At 46.0% G+C, this 18,680-nt stretch overlaps 1 protein-coding gene across 5 annotated transcripts in view; it reads right to left on the reverse strand.

Moving 5' to 3' along the window:
- PLAT (plasminogen activator, tissue type) overlaps positions 1 to 18,680 on the reverse strand; it is a 101,374-nt gene that overhangs the window by 17,288 nt on the left and 65,406 nt on the right. For 3 of the 5 annotated variants that reach the window (XM_055296072.2, XM_055296073.2, XM_055296070.2), the window contains exons 1-2: positions 17,050 to 17,233; positions 1,387 to 1,484 (exon numbers count right to left, since the gene is read on the reverse strand). In XM_055296072.2, coding sequence (XP_055152047.1) covers positions 1,387 to 1,458 — 72 coding nt within the window. In that variant the 5' untranslated portion in view covers positions 1,459 to 1,484; positions 17,050 to 17,233. Of the gene's footprint in view, positions 1 to 1,386; positions 1,485 to 17,049; positions 17,234 to 18,680 lie in introns of those variants that run through there. The other 2 variants (XM_063610973.1, XM_063610974.1) reach the window with 1 other exon arrangement.

Genomic DNA, 18,680 nt, shown 5'->3' on the forward strand with positions numbered 1-18,680 from the left:
TGGGACTGAGAAACAATTTTTAACTTTAATTATTTTAAATTTAAGAAGCTGCACATGGTAAGTGGCCACCATATTGGGCAATGGAGTTGCAGCTGCCCGTCTACTCCAGGCAGTCACCTGGCTCTCCCCGTCTAGGGTCCTGTGGGAGAGGTGTGGTTAGTTTGCACTTCCGTGAGGCCCTTTATTGCTAGGCATTTTCAGAGAGTGTGTGTAGTGCTTCCATCTCAGCTAGAGAGTAGGCACCATGAGGGCAGCTCGCCTCTGCTGTGGCTCATGGCACTTGCATTGCCTTTTTCTTTTCTTTTTTTTTTTTTTTGAGACAGGATCTCAGTTTGTCACCGAGGCTGGAGTGCATTGGCACAATCATATCTTGCTGAAGTCTCAACCTCCTGAACTTAAGCGATCCTGCCGCCTCAGCCTCCTGAGTAGCTGGGACCACAGGTGCATACTAGTACACCCGGCTAATTTTAAATTTTTTTGTAGAGACAGCATCTCACTATATTGCTGGTCTCAAGCTCCTGGGCTCAAGCAATCCTTCCACCTTGGCCTCCCAAAGTGCTGAGATTACAGGTGTGAGTCACTGTGCCTTGTCCTGCATTGTCTTTTATAAATACAGTCCACCTTGTATATCTGCAGGTTCCATGTCTGTGGATTCAACCAAAACAGAAAAATAAAAAATAATAATATAAGCTGGGCTTGTGGCTCACACCTGTAACCCCAGAGCTTTCGGAGGCCAAGGCTTAAGCCTAGGAGTTTGGTGCTGCAATGAGCTATGATTGTGCCATTGCACTCCAGCCTGGGTGACAGAGTGAGACCCTGTTTCCAAAAAATATATGAATAAATAATACAACAATAAAAATAACACAAATTTAAAAATACATTATAACAACTATTTACATAGCATTAACATTGTACTAGGTATTATAAGTAATTTAGAGATGATTTAAAGTATACAGGAGGGTGTGCATAGGATATGCAATCTCTACACCATTCTATATGAGGAATTTGGGTATCCCTGGATTTTGGTATCGTTGGGGGTCCTGGAACAAATACCCCATAGATATGAGGGACAACTGTACTTTATGGATTAATTCAAATACATTCTTTAAAAACAGCTGCAAAAAAAGGCAGTCACAGGCAGGGAGTGGAATTAACTGCTTACTCAGGTCAAAATAAGTGCCTAGGGCTCTGCACTGGGCCCCCAAATACAGAGTCTGCTGTACAGAAGGGAGTGTGTGCTGTGTGCTCCACAGCAATGCCAGCCCCTCGTCCCTGTGCCTCTCTGCTCCCTGACAGCATTCCCACCTCCGTGGCCCAGATGGACACAGACCCCTCTGGAAGCATTGCAGCCTTGAGGGGCGGGACACAGGAATCCTGGACACCAACCTGGCTGGGTGAAGCGAAGACTGCTCCACACAGCAGCAGCACACAGCAGAGCCCTCTCTTCATTGCATTCATGATTGCTTCACAGCGTCCCTTAAATTCTGGAAGGAGAGAAAAAAGAGCTTGATCACGGGATGCAAGAGGTCCATGATGGCAACAGAGGAGGAGAAGCTGCAACATCGTCCTGGCTGGCTTCCTCCAGGGCCAGCCCCGCGGCAGAAACGCCAGACACGCATCTAGAAGAGGATTCTAGAAACTATGTATTTTTTATCGTTGCAAAATATACATAACACAAAATTTACCACCTTAACGATGTTAAGTGCACAGTTCAGTGGCATTAAGCACGTCATATTGCTGTGCAGCCAGCCATTACCACCGCCCATCTCCAGAACTTTTCCATCACCCCTAACTGAAACTCTGTAGCCATTAAAGAATAACTCCCCATTCCCCTTTCCCCAGCAGCCACGCTGCTACTTTCTGTCTGTATGAACCTGACTGCTCTACATACATCATAGAAGTGGAATCAGACAGTGTTTCTTCTTTTGTGACTGGTTTATTTCACTTTGCAAATGTCTTCAAGGTGCATCCATGCTGTAGCATGTCCTTTTTTTTTTTTTCTTTTGAGATGGAGTCTCGCTCTGTCGCCCAGGCTGGAGTGCACTGGCATGATCTCGGCTCACTACAAGCTCTGCCTCCTGGGTTCATGCCATTCTCCTGTCTCAGCCTCCTGAGTAGCTGGGACTGCAGGCGCCCGCCACCACGCCCGGCTAATTTTTTTGTATTTTTAGTAGAGACGGGGTTTCACCGTGTTAGCCAGGATGGTCTCGATCTCCTGACCTCGTGATCCGCTCACCTCGGCCTCCCAAAGTGCTGGGATTACAGGCGTGAGCCAACGCGCCCGGCTGCCTTATTTTCTTTTTTCTTTCTTCTTTCTTTCTTTCTTTTTTTTCTTTTTCTTTTTTTTTTTTTTTTTCTGAGACAGGGTCTCACTCTGTCATCCAGACTGGAGTACAGTGGCACGAACACGGTTCACTGCAGCCTTGACCCACCAGGTTCAAGAGATCCTCCTGCCTCAGCTTCCCAAAGAGCTGGGACTTCAGGCATGCGCCACCATGCCTGGCTAAGAGTGTGTGTGTGTGTGTGTGTGTGTGTGTGTGTGTGTGTAAAGACAAGGTTTCTCTATGTTGTCCAGGCTAGTCTCGAACTCCTGGGCACAAATGATCCTTCTTCCTCAGCCTCCCAAAGTGCTGGGATCAGGTGTGAGCCACTGACCCAGCATTTTTCCTTCCTTTTTAAGGCTGAGTAATACTCCACTGTGGGATAGAACACATTTTGTTTATCCATTCATCTGTCAATGCTGGGAGATAATTTTGCCCAAAGATTTCTGTGGGCTGAAGGGTTAGACCATTTCTGAGACGTCTTGGCAGCCCAGAGACCACAGCGCTCTGGCTTGGTTTCCTGGAAGGGAATTCCTGCCCTGGGCTTGACTAGATGGAGCCGCAGTCATGTCTTCTTGGACTTCTGCAGCGGAAGCCGTTGGGATTTTATTGCCAGCACATCATAGAGCCAGCCTGCCTTAGACTGCTCAGCTTCCTCCACGAGGGATGGAGCCTAATCCCCTGCCTGAGGGTCTCCCCACAAAGCAGAGGCCCCCCAACCCAACCTCCATCGCCCCCTGCCCACCGCTCTGCCGGAACATCTGTCTCCTTTTTCATAGACTGCAACAGATCCGGCAATGTGCATATTTGCAGGAAGGAGGGGAGGCATCTGATGTTTGGTCGGAAGACTCAGATCTTCCTGCGCCCCAGAGCCCCACTTTCCATCTGCCTCTCCTCTGTGATCCTGCCCTCGGCAGCTCAAAGTAGGTTAGTCGGTCGGGTGTTATTTTGTGGTCTGGTGGCCTGTTCCTTCCTTCATCCACAAAAATTAAAGCATGGAGTTTCTTTCCCTGACTCATTTCCCTTCGGTCACAACAACTTCAGGTCCCACCCTCCCCCTCCCCGAGCGTCCTAGGGGCCTGGAGGCACAGGGGCTTCCAGGCCTTGCCTCCCTGCCTGGTCCGGCTCTGGATCTTTGATTGTTACTTCAAAAAGCACTCCCCCATGGGAGGTGCTGAGCACCCTCCTTGCCTCGCTACATTTCACGCCTGACAGATTCTCCCCGGGCTTCTGTGTCAGGCAGAGGGGACTAGGGAGAGGGCCAGGGAAGCCTGCAGGAGGCTCTGGGAACAGCAATTCCAATGAGAAAACAGCTCAGAGGGAGGCTCGCCAGCCTGGCATCCTCCCAGCCTCCCTGCACCTGACCCATCAGGAGGGAACAGAAGTGCCATCTCTAGCCTTTGTGCCCGCAGTGCCCGAGGTCTCCCTGAAGTGCGCTCTTTGGGGGTCCCTTTGTCACCGGGAGGAAGCAGCTGTGCTACTCCCTGGCTCCAGGCAGTTTCAGAAGAAAGGCAGTCAGGAGCCGAGGCCACCCAAAACAGGAGTGCGGGGTGGAATCTTCTCATCACAGAGACTTACTCCAGATCTTCTCTTTCTCAGCTTTCCTCAAATTTCCTGTTTCTCAAAACTTCCCAAAATTCCTCTTAAATTCCCCTTTTAAATTTTATCCCATTACTTAATCTTTTAAAAATAGCTCATGTGAAACTCCCTCCCCATTTCTCCCTGATGTTCATGTATTTCTAGGTTGCCCCACTCCTTTTTTTTTTTTTTTTTTGAGACGGAGTCTCGCTCTGTCGCCCAGGCTGGAGTGCAGTGGCGCAATCTCGGCTCACTGCAAGCTCCGCCTCCCGGGTTCACGCCATTCTCCTGCCTCAGCCTCTCCAAGTAGCTGGGACTACAGGCGCCCGCCACCACGCCCGGCTAATTTTTTTGTATTTTTAGTAGAGACGGGGTTATCACCGTGGTCTCGATCTCCTGACCTCGTGATCCGCCCGCCTCGGCCTCCCAAAGTGCTGGGATTACAAGCGTGAGCCACCGCGCCCGGCCAACCCCACTCCTTACTCTTAAGCAAGACCCAAGGATGGTGAGAGCTCCCACTTCACAGGAATTGTGAATGAAACAGCAAACGAGTGAGTACAAGGAACTTGACCTTCTTCATCGTGCTGTCCACACCACCCAGCCCCTCGATAGGCTCCTGCACCCCAGCCTGGGATATCAGTTTAGGTGTTTTTTCCAGATGCCCACCAAGTTACTTCTTTATTTCAAGAACTCAAAGTCCATCCAAACGGAATGCAATGCCAGATGCCGGGAAACTGTAATGTGAAGAGTGCAGTATGGGCACGTTGGCATTGCCTGGGAACATCCCCCTTTCTGGATAACTAGGGGTTAGGGGTGGGGGGACCAGATGGAGGAGGAGCACGACCTAGGGCTGGTCCACACGCACCACCCGCTGCATCGTGTTCAACTCTTTTGCAACTGAACAATCTGAATAAGAGATAAGAGAGCAGGAGCATATTTTTGTCTTTGCTCCTGAGAGAGTTGGAGACTTGTCTCTTCTCTTCCTTGGCCTCCCTGGACCTTCCTGCTCCTTGAGCTGATTCAATGCAAGTGAATCTCACCCCAGCAGGGCGATAGCTCTGTCTGCATCACGCAGAGGCGATTCAAGCAGCTGGAAAGGCCAAGTGGGGTAAGAGATGACAAAGAAATGAGTCATCCGGCCAGCAGAAAAAGTGCAGTCTGAAAACAAGAAAGAGAGAAGAGAGGGAGGAAAAATGTGTCCTTGTTTCGCCTTCGCTGAAGAGGTGGGCGTCGAGGTCTGGGGGCAATGTCGGGATGCAGAGCAGAGTGAAAGCCAGAACCACGGACTCAAGACTCAGGACCGCAGGGTGTGGCTGGGATAGACTTTGGGCCTCACTAAAGGGAGGTCCACGAGTGCTCTGGCGAGGCCCGGGTGAGAGATGACATTGGCAGAAGGGATGGAAGAGGCTCATTTTTATAAATAGAAAGACTTCTAATTTTGTTCTGTGTTATCTCCCTTTTGCTATATTTAGTAGCTTCTCAGGATCATCAAAGAACTGAAAAAAAAAGGCAAATGAGAAGAAGGAAGGAAGGGGGTAGGAAGGGAGGCACAGAAAGATAGAAAAGGAAAAAAAGGAAAGGATGAAAGAAAGGAAGGCCCCAAGGTTGGCTGACTTTTGCTGGCCTGGAATCCTGAATCACTGTATGAGAGGAGAGGTGGAATGCTGGTCCCCAAGACCCCAAGGCCTAGCCCTGTCAGGCCATCCTAGCACACAAAGTTGATTTTTGCAGATTTGCAAAAGGCACGCTCTCTGTTGGATGAAGTTCAACAGTCTCAGGACGTGGCAGGTTGACAAAGAATCTGTGCAAATTAGAGAAAACAGAGTCCGTGGGTTGGCTGATAGATTGCAGCCTGGATCTGAAGGATGTGTGTGTAGGCACCTGTGTGTAGGACACAGCCAGCATATCTGTGCTCAGCCGGCCCTGTCTGCTTCCAACCTGCATGTGCGTCCTGCAGAGCAGCTCTGACCTTCCTGCCTGGAAGCCGTGTTTGGTCTGTTGGCTGTAGCAACCAGAGTGACTCTGTTCCCGGGCCCTGCCAAACAACCTGTGAATGATGACTGTGCTCGGGGAAAACAGGAACAGTAGTCTGGTAACCAGGAAGTGGGGTACCGTGCTGTAAGCTCACTTTCCTGGGAGATGTACTGTTTCCCAGAGCCAAGGATGCATGCTGTTTTGGCTGAGAAATTGATGATTATGCCAACCAGAAAGGTGGTGTTCATTTCTATGGTGGCCTCATGGGGAAATGATGGTCGATGGGCACCAGTGAGTAACTGATTCTGGATTGGGCACAGCCCCTGGAAAGGAGGAGGCCAGCTGGAGGAGGGACAGGGGAAAGTCGGTGGGGTGCTGTCTCAGTGCCTGTGTATTACATCCCCCTCTATCTGCCTCTACCGGCCCCATCTTCCCTCCATAAAAGCCAGCTCCTAGGAAAGGAACTAATCAGGTTGATCACATACGGTAAAAATGACTGAAAAAAATTAATGTGCTGTCCTTCCAAAAAGCATCTATATTTTGAGACATAAAATCTCCTGCCAGCAATGCAAAACCAAGTGGGCCGGATGCTCCAAGGTTGCCTCCGGGGCTGACATCCTGTGGTTTCTGTTCTGTTGTGAGAACATGCGATATGGGGAGTGTCACATGCGGTATAAACTGGGAAACTCTTACATATGGCGCTATAGTTCTATTGTTTCAATTATATAGGAAAGCGAGGCCGCATGAGGTGGTTCACGCCTGTAACCCCAGCGCTTTGGGAGGCCAGGGTGGGAGGATCACTTGAACCCAGGAGTTCGGGATCAGCCTGGGCAACACAGTGAGACTCTGTCTCTGTTTATTTTAATATAAAAACATTTAAAAAAATAAATTATATGGCCAGGCACGGTGGCTCACACCTGTAATCCCAGCACTGTGGGAGGCCAAGATGGGCAGATCTCTTGAGGTCAGGAGTTCAAAACAAGCCTGGCCAGCATAGTGAAACCCCATCTCTACTAAAAATACAAAAAAATTAGCCGGGCTTGGTGGCGGGTGCCTGTAATCCCAGCTACTCGGGAGGCTGAGGCAGGAGAATTGCTTGAACCCAGAAGGTGGTAGTTGCAGTGAGCCAAGATTGTGCTACTGCAGCCTGGGCGACAGAGCAGGACTTCGTCTCAAAAAAGATTATACAGAAAAGTGACTTGCAATAAAGGAACTGTACACATGTAGTCAATCAATCAAATTGCAAACAGTGCAGTCGCTCCAGATGTTAGTGAACTGGAGAATTATAGTCTGTACTCTTGCCAGCAAGAAGAAGGCAGAAACATGAGCAAGCTAGAGGAGGAGGGAAATTGCAAGGGAAAGACAAATGTAAATTGATACTATTATCAAATGTTGCACCATGTGCAAAGTTTGCTACATTTATCTTTGGTCAAGGAGATTCTTAGGTTATTGTTGCTTTGCAAAAGGTCTCTCTGAAAACCTGAGCAAGAGAAAGTCAGTCTCCAAGAGTATCAATACCCTAAAATGACTCATGGATTTAAAACAACACACTCTCCACTGCCACCCCCGCCACAACCACCATAGCCCAGATGGATACCAACAATTAAGAAAAGAAACGGCCAGGATTCCTTGGACCAGCAAAGGCACGTTTCTAGAGCAGGACGAGAGCTGAAGTGAGATGCTGGGAGAGGAACTAGCCTTGGAACGGGTGGCGTGCTCCCATGAAAGCACCCCTTTGTTCGGGACAGGAGCTTTGAGCCTGGTAGCTCTCATCCCACTTCTGCAGGCCCTGCATAGTACAGAGGCCATGATCTCAGAATAAAAATCACTTTCAAAAACTGCCATCACATAAGTAATTCTTAACTTTTCGAAAAGGTGATTTTCTATAGGCTAAATGGTTATTTTCCCTCTCTTAACAGAACGGTTTATAACTAGGGGAGAAGAGAGGAAGAGTCTGTTTCTTATCTAATTTCACCAATTCCAATGAAGCGAAGAGTATAGCATCGTCTCAGAGCTGGGTGTGGTGGTTTGCACCTGTAGTCCTAGCTACTCAGGAGGCTGAGGCAGGAGGATCACTTGAGGCGAGGAGTTCAAGACCAGCCTAGGCAACATAGCAAGACCCCATGTCTTCAAAAGAATAGAATCTTTTCCTGGCACACCCTGCCCCCCACCCATCAGAGCAGAATTTTCTCCAAAACATCTTCCAAATGTAGGCACATGGCCTGTGTCTAAGCGATATGGAATTAAACTCAGAAAACGCTATAGCAGGCATGTCCAGTTGTCATCTCCTCAATGCTCCACCCTCTGCCCGGTAATCCTGGTTATTTGGAGGAGTGGGGAATGTTGGTTGTGGGTCTAGGAAAACAGAAGTCTATCCTGCCTCCTCCCACAATCAAAACAGAAGAAACCCTGTCCTAATAAACTTAGGTCCTTCTGAAGCAAACACAAGGTCCACCTGGTGAAAACTAAATCAGTCAGTGCAATAAAATGTTAACCACAAAGTCTGCATCTAAACAAGCCCTGAAATCTAAAGTGAATCTAAATGAGTGTCATCTTCCGTGATGAAGGTCGTTCGTTCCTCATGTTCCTTCCACTCCCTAAAGCAAACATCACCACAAGGTAATAAAATACGCAATGATTTGACAATTCTCCAGCCCAACTCCACATTTCAACACACTTGAATTAGGAAATACTGATCAGAAACTTTCATTGTATCATTACATGACTTTACCCACATTTTACTGGCCTTAGGCGAAAGTGACATTATTGTTGCCTGAGAAATGTACACATGGATTAATGCCACTCACTCAACAGATATTTGAGTAGCTCCTACCTTTCCAGGTACAGAGTTTATGCTAAACCCTTTCACGTAAATTAAGTCATCTGAGGCAATATTATTACCTCGTTTTTACCGATGGGAGAACTGAACTTTAAAAAGGTGTTAGGGGCTGAGAGCAGTGGCTCACGTCTGTAATCCCAACACTTTGGGAGGCTGAGGAGGGTGGATCATTTGAGCCCAGGAGTTCAAGATCAGCCTCGGCAACATAGGGAGACCCTCATCTGTACAAAAAACACAAAACTTTGCAAGGTGCGGTGGCTCACATCTGTAATCCCAACATTTTGGGAGGCCAAGGAGGGTGGGTGGCTTGATCCCTGGAGTTTGAGAGCTGCCTGGGCAACATGGCAAAACCTCATCTCAACAAAAAAATACAAAAAATTAGTTGGGCATGGTGGTACATGCCTGTAGTCCCAGCTACTTGGGAGGCTGAGGTGGGAGGATGGCCTGAGCCTGGGAGTTTGAGGCTGCAGTGAGCTGTGATCATACCACTGCACTCCAGCTTGAGACAGAGCGAGATCCTGTCTCAAAAAAAAAAAAAAGTATAAGGGTCATGCTGTACGGTGACACATCTTGTGAGAGCTGGCATCAGGACTCAAGCCCAGGAGACACAGTTCTCTTACCCCAAACCTAACACTCTTTCCGCTACCCCTCACTGTCTATGTGACACCCAACTGTAACTTTTTTTTTTTTTTTTTTGAGATGGAGTTTCACTCTGTCACCCAGGCTGGAGTGCAACGGTGCAATCTCAGCTCACTGCAACCTCCACCTCCTGGGTTTAAGCGATTCTCCTTCTTCAGCCTCCCGAGTAGCTTGGATTACAAGTGTGTGCCACCACGCCTGGCTAATTTTTGCATTTTTAGTAGAGACAGGGTTTCGGCATGCTGGCCAGGCTGGTCTTGAACTCCCAACCTCAGGTGATCTATCCACCTTGGCCTCCCAAAGTGCTAGGATTACAGGTGTGAGCCACCGCGCCCGGCCATAACGTTCTTAATGTGTTCCACATGGTATACGACAGCAGAATGCCACAAAGAAGGGGTGTGGTCACTGGATTCTTAACCTGGAAATCTAACTGCATTTACAGCACATGTTCTGTGTGGGCAACTCACTCTCTCTGAGCCTCTTTCCTGGTTTTTGTCATGGGCTAATCATTTCCGTCTTGCTGAATTGTAAGGTAATTGGAAAAGAAGCAGGAAAGTCCTTCCCCCACACCTGGGTGCACAGCAGGAGCGACCTGTACCTACTGTCATGAACATCCTTCCTCAACAAAAGCACTGAGGCTTCCCGCTTCTCCCTGGAACAACTTGAAGCTGCCGACGCAGAAGAGATGCCACGCTTCATGGGGTCCTCATGGATCCCTGTTAATACTGAATCCTGCTTCCTAGATCATCTGATCACCTGTGTCAGCCTATAACCAATTCTCTGCAATTGATGTAGAATTTTGTGCCTTCACCTGTGTTCATAGAACAGTATCAACAGGAGCCATTATTTCCTGAATACAGGGTGATGTCTTTAATCCGGTTTTTAATCTGCTTTTTTATTTGCCTTTCCCACACCACGCATGCAGAGGCCACTGTGGACTCCCGGCAGAAACCGGAACTAGCAGCTGAGATGAGACAGCTGGGACATCAGGCCATCTCTATTGATAAGGCCCATCTGACCAAGCCACACCATGAAAGTCAGAGGCATCACGTGAGAGAAATAAGGAAATTGGAGCTTCCCAGAAAAAAACCCTTCCCTTTCTCTCAGTAGCCCAGGTGGTAGACACTGGCTCTTGCTACAACAAGATAAAATACAACAGTTTTCTCTTTTTGGCGAACATGACAGAAAGAGAATAACCAGCAGAAATCGAGTTGACCAGTAGTCTCTCTTTCTTATTTATTTATTTATTTTGAGGCAGAGTCTCGCCCAGTCACCCAGACTGGAGTGCGGTGGCGTGATCACAGCTCACTGCAGTCTCAACCTCCCTGGCTCAAGTGATCCTCTCACCTCAGCTTCTCAAGTAGCTGGGACTACAGGTGTGTGCCACCATGTCCGGCTAATTTTTTTTTTTTTTTTTTCATTTTTTTGTAGAGACAGAGTCTTTGCTATGTTCGATACCCAGGCTGGTTTCAAACTCCTTGGCTCAAGCAACCCGCCCACCTCGGGCTCCCAAACTGCTGGGATTACAGGCAGGAGCTGTGTGCCCTGTCTCTGTTAGCTCATCCATACTGGGTTACCGGGTTTAGCATCCCCTCCCAGTCCCTGTCCCCTGCCTTCTGGAGACTCAGCTGAAATAAAACTGCCCACATCAAGAGTCCCATCTATGGGGCTGGAGAAGCTGCAGGGATGTCCTCCTCCCAGCGCCTACCAGACCCCCACCCTGGCCCCCCAGCCCTCAAGCACCCACGTGAGCTACTTCTCTGTTAGGCATTCACAGACAATGATCTACCCGTGCTATATATTCACCATCAATGTGTATGGGGCACCAGCCGTGCCCTGGCACAGGCTCTGGCGATGCAAAGACACAGCTCTTATCCTGAAAGAGCTCATAGTTAGGAAGGGGCCTGGTGAATAACTAGACACTCAGGGTACAGCAGAGCAGTGCCATACCACGCAGCGGGGTGGGGACGGGGGTGGGCTTGGAGTGGAATGCGGGGGAGGTTGTCCATCCCAGGCTTGTTGAGGTGGGGGTGGTCAGGCAGGCTTTCTGGAATGCATAACACAGAAGCTGTTCCAGGAACACACGAAGGAGTTAGGCAGACAGCGAAGGGGTCTGCTCCGGACAGAGCACATCCCCACGGCTTGGGTCTGGGCCACAGCAAGCACAGAGCCCCCTACCCATCAGCACAGCTCCCGACAGCAGGCAAAGGTGAGAGTCGCCCCCGGGCTCTCCTGCCAGGGTGTCCTGGGAGGACGTGTGCTTTGGAATCTCTGCGTGTTCTAAGGATCTAGGGGCCTTTGTAGGAGTCCAGCACGGATTGTCTAATGCCTAGCTGTATGTTAATGGAATATTTGTGACTACATAATAAATACAAAAGGCTCTCAATACACAGGTCTCCTGGTATCTGGGTTCAGCCTAGCCCGGAAGTGATCACTTCAGAGGCTCCAGGTGGAATCAGATCTTCTGATCAATCCTCAAAAAACCTTCCCTAAGCCACCAGTGCGTGTGTCAGGAGCATCGCGTGGTCACCCATGCACATCGGCTGGGCCTGTTAGCCAAGTTGCTGCTGGGTCTTGGCCATTGGTGTATGCAATTCACAGCCGGGCAGCTGCTGCAGACACCCAGTCATATACTTGTATAGAAAGAACAGCTGGCTAGCATTTCCTGGCAGTCATGATCAGCACCACAACTCAGGCAAAGTTGAGTTCAAAAATGTTTCTAAAACACTTGCTGTGTGCCCAGCACCTGTTTCATCTTCACTCTGTCACAGGTGTTATTTTTGAGTGGATCAAGAATTGGGTTTATCTGTCCCTCTATCCCATTCTACAGAAGTTTCTCAAGTGGCATACATAGAAAATTTTTTTTAATATATAATATGCAAAATATCACTAAGAGGGACTGGGCACAGTGGCTCTTGCCTGTAATCCCAGCATTTTGTGAGGCCCTGGCAAGAGGGTCGCTTGAGGCCAGGAGTTTGAGACCAGCCTGGGCAACAAAGCAAGACCCTACTTCTACAAAAAAGTTTTATAATTAGCTGGATATGGCAGCATGCCCCCGTAGTCCTAGCTACTTGGGAGGCTGAGATGGAGGATCACTTGAGCCCACGAGTTTGAAGGTTCAGTGACCTATGATCACACTGCTGCACTCCAGCCTGGGTGATGGAGTCAGACCTTGTCTCTAAATATATATATATTTATATATTATATATTTATATATATTTTTTATATATATTTATATATTATATATTTATATATATATTATATATATATTTATATATTATATATATTTATATATATTTTATATATATTTATATATTATATATATTATATATATTTATATATTATATATATATTTATATATATTGTATATATTTATATATAATATATATATTTATATATATAATATATATATTATATATATTATATATATTTATATATAATATATATAATATATATATTATATATATTTATATAATATATATATTTATATAATATATATATTTATATATATAATATATATATTTATATATTATATATATTTATATATATTTTATATATATTTATATATATTTTTTTATATATATATTTTATATATATATTTTATATATATTTATATATATATATTTTATATATATATTTTATATATATATTTTATATATATTTATATATATATATTTTATATATATATTTTATATATATTTATATATATTTTATATATATTTATATATATATTTTATATATATTTATATATATTTTATATATATTTATATATATTTTATATATATTTATATATATTTTATATATATTTATATATATATTTTATATATATTTATATATATTTTATATATATTTATATATATATTTTATATATATATATTTTATATATATTTATATATATATTTTATATATATATATTTTATATATATATTTTATATATATATTTATATATATATTTTATATATATATTTTATATATATATTTATATATATATTTTATATATATTTATATATATATTTTATATATATTTATATATTTTTTATATATATTTATATATATTTTATATATATTTATATATATATATTTATATATATATTTATATATATATTTATATATATTTTATATATATATTTATATATATATTTATATATATTTTATATATATATTTATATATATTTATATATATTTTTTATATATATATTTATATATATTTATATATATATATTTTTTATATATATATATATAAACACATATTGCTAAGAGAAAGTGCTGTCTTTATATGTAAGTAGAAAACTGAGCCACTATCAGAAGACCATGTGGCTTGACTTAGGGTTGGAGCAGGGTGGATGAGCTTTAAATTTCTATCTCTAATTTTCTTTGAGTCTAAATCATCCTCACTCTTTTACCTGGTTTGATGTGAGACTCACCATATGGTTTTGTGAGCTGCTTGACTAGGATGAGGTTTATAGCCTGACACTATAGACAGAATTTTTCTCCCGTATATACAAAAGAAATGGCCCCAATAAGGAATGAGCAGAATGCACTGGTCCCTCATTGTGCGTCCCAACAATCTCATCAAAGCAGAATCGAAAATCACTTAGAGAAAGTAAAAAATTTATTCTGAGACTGCAGATGCATAACGCCAAATAATCAAAGGAAAACCTGTCTGGGCGTGGTGGCTCACGCCTGTAATCCCAATACTTTTCAAGGCCAAGGCGGGCAGATCACTTGAGGTCAGGTGTTCAAGACCAGCCTGGCCAACATGGTGAAAACTTAGCCGGGCGTGGTGGCGGGCGCCTGTAATCCCAGCTATTTGGGAGGCTGAGGCAGGAGAATCGCTTGAACCAGGGAGGTGGAGGTTGCAGTGAGCTGAGATTGTGCCACTGCACCCCAGCCTGGGTGAAAAAGCGAGACTCCATCTCAAAAAAAAAAAAAAGAAAAGAAAAGAAAAATTGGCCGGGCATGGTGGCTCACGCCTGTAATCCCAACACGTTGGAGGAGGAGGGCAGATCACGAGGTCAGGAGTTCGAGACCAGCCTGATCAACATGGTGAAACCCTGTCTCTACTAAAAATACAAAAATTAGCCGGGCGTGGTGGCTTCAAGTGACACTACCAAGGTATGAAAGGAAAATAAATCTCAAGACCCCCAAATCACTAAGCCAAAGGGAAAAGCCAAGCTGGGAACTGCATGAGGCAAACCTGCCTCCCATTTTATTCCTGCATAAGACAGCCACAAAGATAAAAAGCTACATACCTCCCTCACAATTTATCCACAAGGAAACTCCTTGTGGACTTCAAGATCTTTACCCTAAAACAGTTCTGCTGAACTTCACCTTGGCAATGCAAATGGGTACAGGACAAAGGACAGAACTCAAAGTCATCCCTCTGCTCACCTGAGACAAACACATATCTGATTGCTTTCTCTGCCCTATTTTTTTTGTAAAAATGAAGATTCAGGCCAGGCATGGTGGCTCATGCCTGTAATCCCAGCACTTCGGGGGGCCGAGGTGGGTGGATCACCTGAGGTCAGGAGTTCAAGACCAGTCTGGCCAACATGGTGAAACCCTGTCTCTACTAAAAATACAAAAATTAGCCAGATGTGGTGGCAGGCGCCTGTAATCCCAGTTACTCAGGAGGCTGAGGCAGGAGAATCACTTGAACCTAAGAGGTGGAGGTTGCAGTAGCCGGGATCACGCCATTGCACTCTAGCCTGGGCAAAAAGAGTGAAACTCCGTCTCAAAAAAAAAAAAAGTAGATTCACTGAGCCAACTAAGGCATAAGTGACTCTTCCTCTGCCCCCCTCTCATATGTAAATTGTGTATTCAGTGAAAGGCTGACAAAGACTGAGGAGAATGAAGCCTTCTCTTATCTACCTATGACCTGGAAGCCCCTACTTCTAGTTGTCCTGCCTTTCCAGACCGAACCGGTGCACATACATTGATTGATGTCTCATGTCTCCCTGAAATGTATGAAACCAAGCCGCACCTTGGCCGTCTTGGACACATGTCCTCAGGACCTCCAGAGGCCGTGTCACATGTGTGTTCTTAACATTGGCAAAATAAACTTTCTAAATTGACAGACCTGTCTCAGATACTTTTGGGTTCACAAAGGAGTGCCTGGGCTGTTTTTTGGAATCCTTTGAAATCTACTGGCCGCTGCTCAGCAACGTCAGGCCCTGGGGGAAATCAAAGCCTCAGTGAACTCAAAAACCAACAAAGGGGAACTGCTATTCCCAGCTATTCCCTGGCTGCCTGGACTGTCCCAGGCCTGTGATGAAGCAGGGGGAGCCACAGACACTGGGGGAATCCGATGCGAGGCATTGTGAAATAAACCGAGCTGGTCTTGGGGAGTCGGGCAGAGAAGGAGCACTTTGGAGACAGGGCAGCTTTCATTTGCTCCTGAGATTTTGATCTGGGGCTTTATCATTTGATCCAGAGCTTGGAGGCTGGCATCTTTGAGAACATTTTAGGTGGAATAAATGGGTGGGCAAGATGGAGCTATTCATATCTCAATACTCACGGTGTCCCTGCCAGTGCCGGAGTCCGACTCTGCCTGCACAAGAAGCACGCACCCAGCAGCTCATGCTCACCGTCATGGATTGATTCTAGATCCCAGAATGAGCGTTCTTGCCACAGCAAGTACTGCGAGGAAGTCACCTTTGAGGGGCTCCACCTGACAATGGTATTTGCAGGACCGCTTCCTGGGACTGCAATGCACACGCATACGCACACACACACGACATTTTTTCTGTCATCAAGCAGCTACAGGAGACCACCATATTATTCCCAATTGGCCACCAAATGCATCCTTTTTACCACACTTCTTTGAGCTTGAATTTGTCATTAGTTACCTGGGACCTCAGTGTGTTTTTGTCTTCCCTCCCTCCCTTCCTCTCTCCCTCCCTGTGAGGTTAAGAAAATAAAGATAATAACAGTGAAAGTGTGGAGAACCCCACATGCTTCCTGCAGAGTGCTTTAGGAATAAAAGACATTAATGTTAATTTTTTCTCCTGTAATTAAAATGTCCTTTAAGGAGGACTGCACACTTGACTGATGCACCCTGGGCAAAAAGCCAGAGGGCCAAACTGACCTGTGGAGACTCGTGGGGGTGGCACCTAGGGAGGAGATCAGAGGCATTTCTCTACCCCACGGGGTAATGTGGGGTGTGAAAGCCACCTGCTTCTCTCTCCCAGCACCTAGCAAATAGTGCTCTGGAAGTAAGGCCCCCTCTGCCCCATCCACAGCCTCAGTTCCTTCCTGGGGGTTCATCGGGGGAGGGAGGAAACTAGGGGACCCAGAGGGCCCTCCCAGCTGTCACAGCCACGTGTCCCAAGGCAGCCAATTTTCCTTTTATTGCTTGCTCATCTTGAGGTACTCCTATAGGCTATTTGGGGCTTTTCTGCGTCGTTCTTTTCACTTTCCCCTTTACTCTGTCAGCAGAGGCTTCTCCAATGAATGCAACCTCCCTAGTCTCCCTTTCCCCGACTGCCTCTCCCCTCCGAAACACTCCAGCCTATCCCAATCACATGCAAATGCAAACAGACATCTGCCCTCTGGAGTGGATTCTAGCGGGTCCTCTAGTTGCCTGAATTGCAAAGTTGGTCCCTTGGTTAAAGCATTCATTCACCGGCTCAGCTTGCTGGAAAGACTTTTAAGAGAGAGAAGAGGAGACAGACCCCAAGGCACAGAAACCCGACCTACCACGGCTTGCTCCTTGCCTTTCCTCTCAGAGGTTTTCTCTCCAGCCCCGGACTCCTGTAGGATCTTCAGCTCTGAGCTCCCCACAGCTCCGGCCTCCTTTAAGTTTCCAGGCGGGGGGTGGGGTCGGTTGCCCCGGCTGGGCGGGTTTCTGTGTGGTGGGAGGATGCTCAGTGGACAGAGCCATGAGGGAGCTGGGGCGGGCCTGTTTTTATAAAGCAGCGGGAGGAAGTTCACGGTGGAAGCAGCACAGCCCATCCTGGCTTCGGGCCAGGCTGATTATTCACAGCCCTGATGTCATCGAATCGCAGGAATTTGGAAGTGGGATGGGACCTTAAGAATCATCTTCCTTGTAAATTTGTTTGAGTTCATTGTAGATTCTGGATATTAGCCCTTTGTCAGATGAGTAGGTTGCAAAAATTTTCTCCCATTGTGTAGGTTGCCTGTTCACTCTGATGATAGTTTCTTTTGCTGTGCAGAAGCTCTTTAGTTTAATGAGATCCCATTTGTGCACATGTACCCTAAAACCCTAAAGTATAATAAAAAAAAAAAAAAAAAAAAAAAAGAATCATCTTCCTTTAAAGTCCTAGTGTCCAAGGCTTAAGAGGGACTTTCAGGACCCTGTGATGACAAGAAGTGTTTATAATTCTAAAGGCACCAGGATGGGGCTGGGAGTGGGGTGTCTTCTGGAATCTGTGGCTGTAGCTCTGGCCTCTCAGGACATGAGAGGTTAAAAGGACTGGAGGATGCACCAGGATTGGAACACTTTGTGTGGTGGTGGGAGCTCAGGGGGGTAGCCACTGAGAAGGCAGGACCAGCCTTGGGCTCACCTGCGGTAGGAGGTGCCCCCATGGGGGTTTGCTCCAGTAGGCATCTTGGGCCCAGATCTGTAATTTTAGGGAGAATCTTTCTCTTCTCTGTAAAGTGCAGAGCTGCAGTAGGTGGCCTCTGGGGACTTTCCGGCTCCAGCATCCCCTTGAGTGGGCCCAGGGAATACACACAGGGCCTTGGGGCCAACATGCCTGAAATTTGATCAAAGCCATCAGCCCTTAAGCCCACCGAAGCCTTTCAGTATTTGCTTGTAAAATGCCCCTGGAAATAGACAAGCCATTTCCCTTGCTGACACCTTTTCAGATGACTGAGAAATAAAAGCCCTTTGGTGTAGGGGAAAGTCTTAGGTTTAAATCCGGCTGTGCCAGTAACTGGGATATGACCTCAGTCAAGATTTTCAACTATGCTGAGCTCTGGCTTTTGCATCTGCAGGTCACGTGAGGATCAGAGAGAAGCCACGCATATCAGGTCCCTGGCACGTCACAGGGCTCAGCAGGAGCATCTATCATCATTGATTCATGTCTGGCTGAGACCAGACCTTGTAAAAATGAGAGAGAGGTGAAAGAAAGAACGCAGGGAGGGAAGAGAAGTTTGGCAGAGGAAATTGTGGGATGACCAACTATTCAGGAGAGGCAGATTTCATACATTCTGATCCTAAATATACTCATATTTGTCAAACCAGGAGTGCTGAGTTTGAAGTTGAAAGGCACCTAACTGCTTTTCACATTGCTTTCAAACTGTTTTTCCACATTTTGATCAAGCTGCAGCCCTGCTGATGGTCATTGTAGAAAAGGGGCACTGGG

This window comes from Symphalangus syndactylus, chromosome 10 (assembly GCF_028878055.3).
Source record: "Symphalangus syndactylus isolate Jambi chromosome 10, NHGRI_mSymSyn1-v2.1_pri, whole genome shotgun sequence".
Classification (NCBI taxonomy): Eukaryota; Metazoa; Chordata; class Mammalia; order Primates; family Hylobatidae; genus Symphalangus; species Symphalangus syndactylus.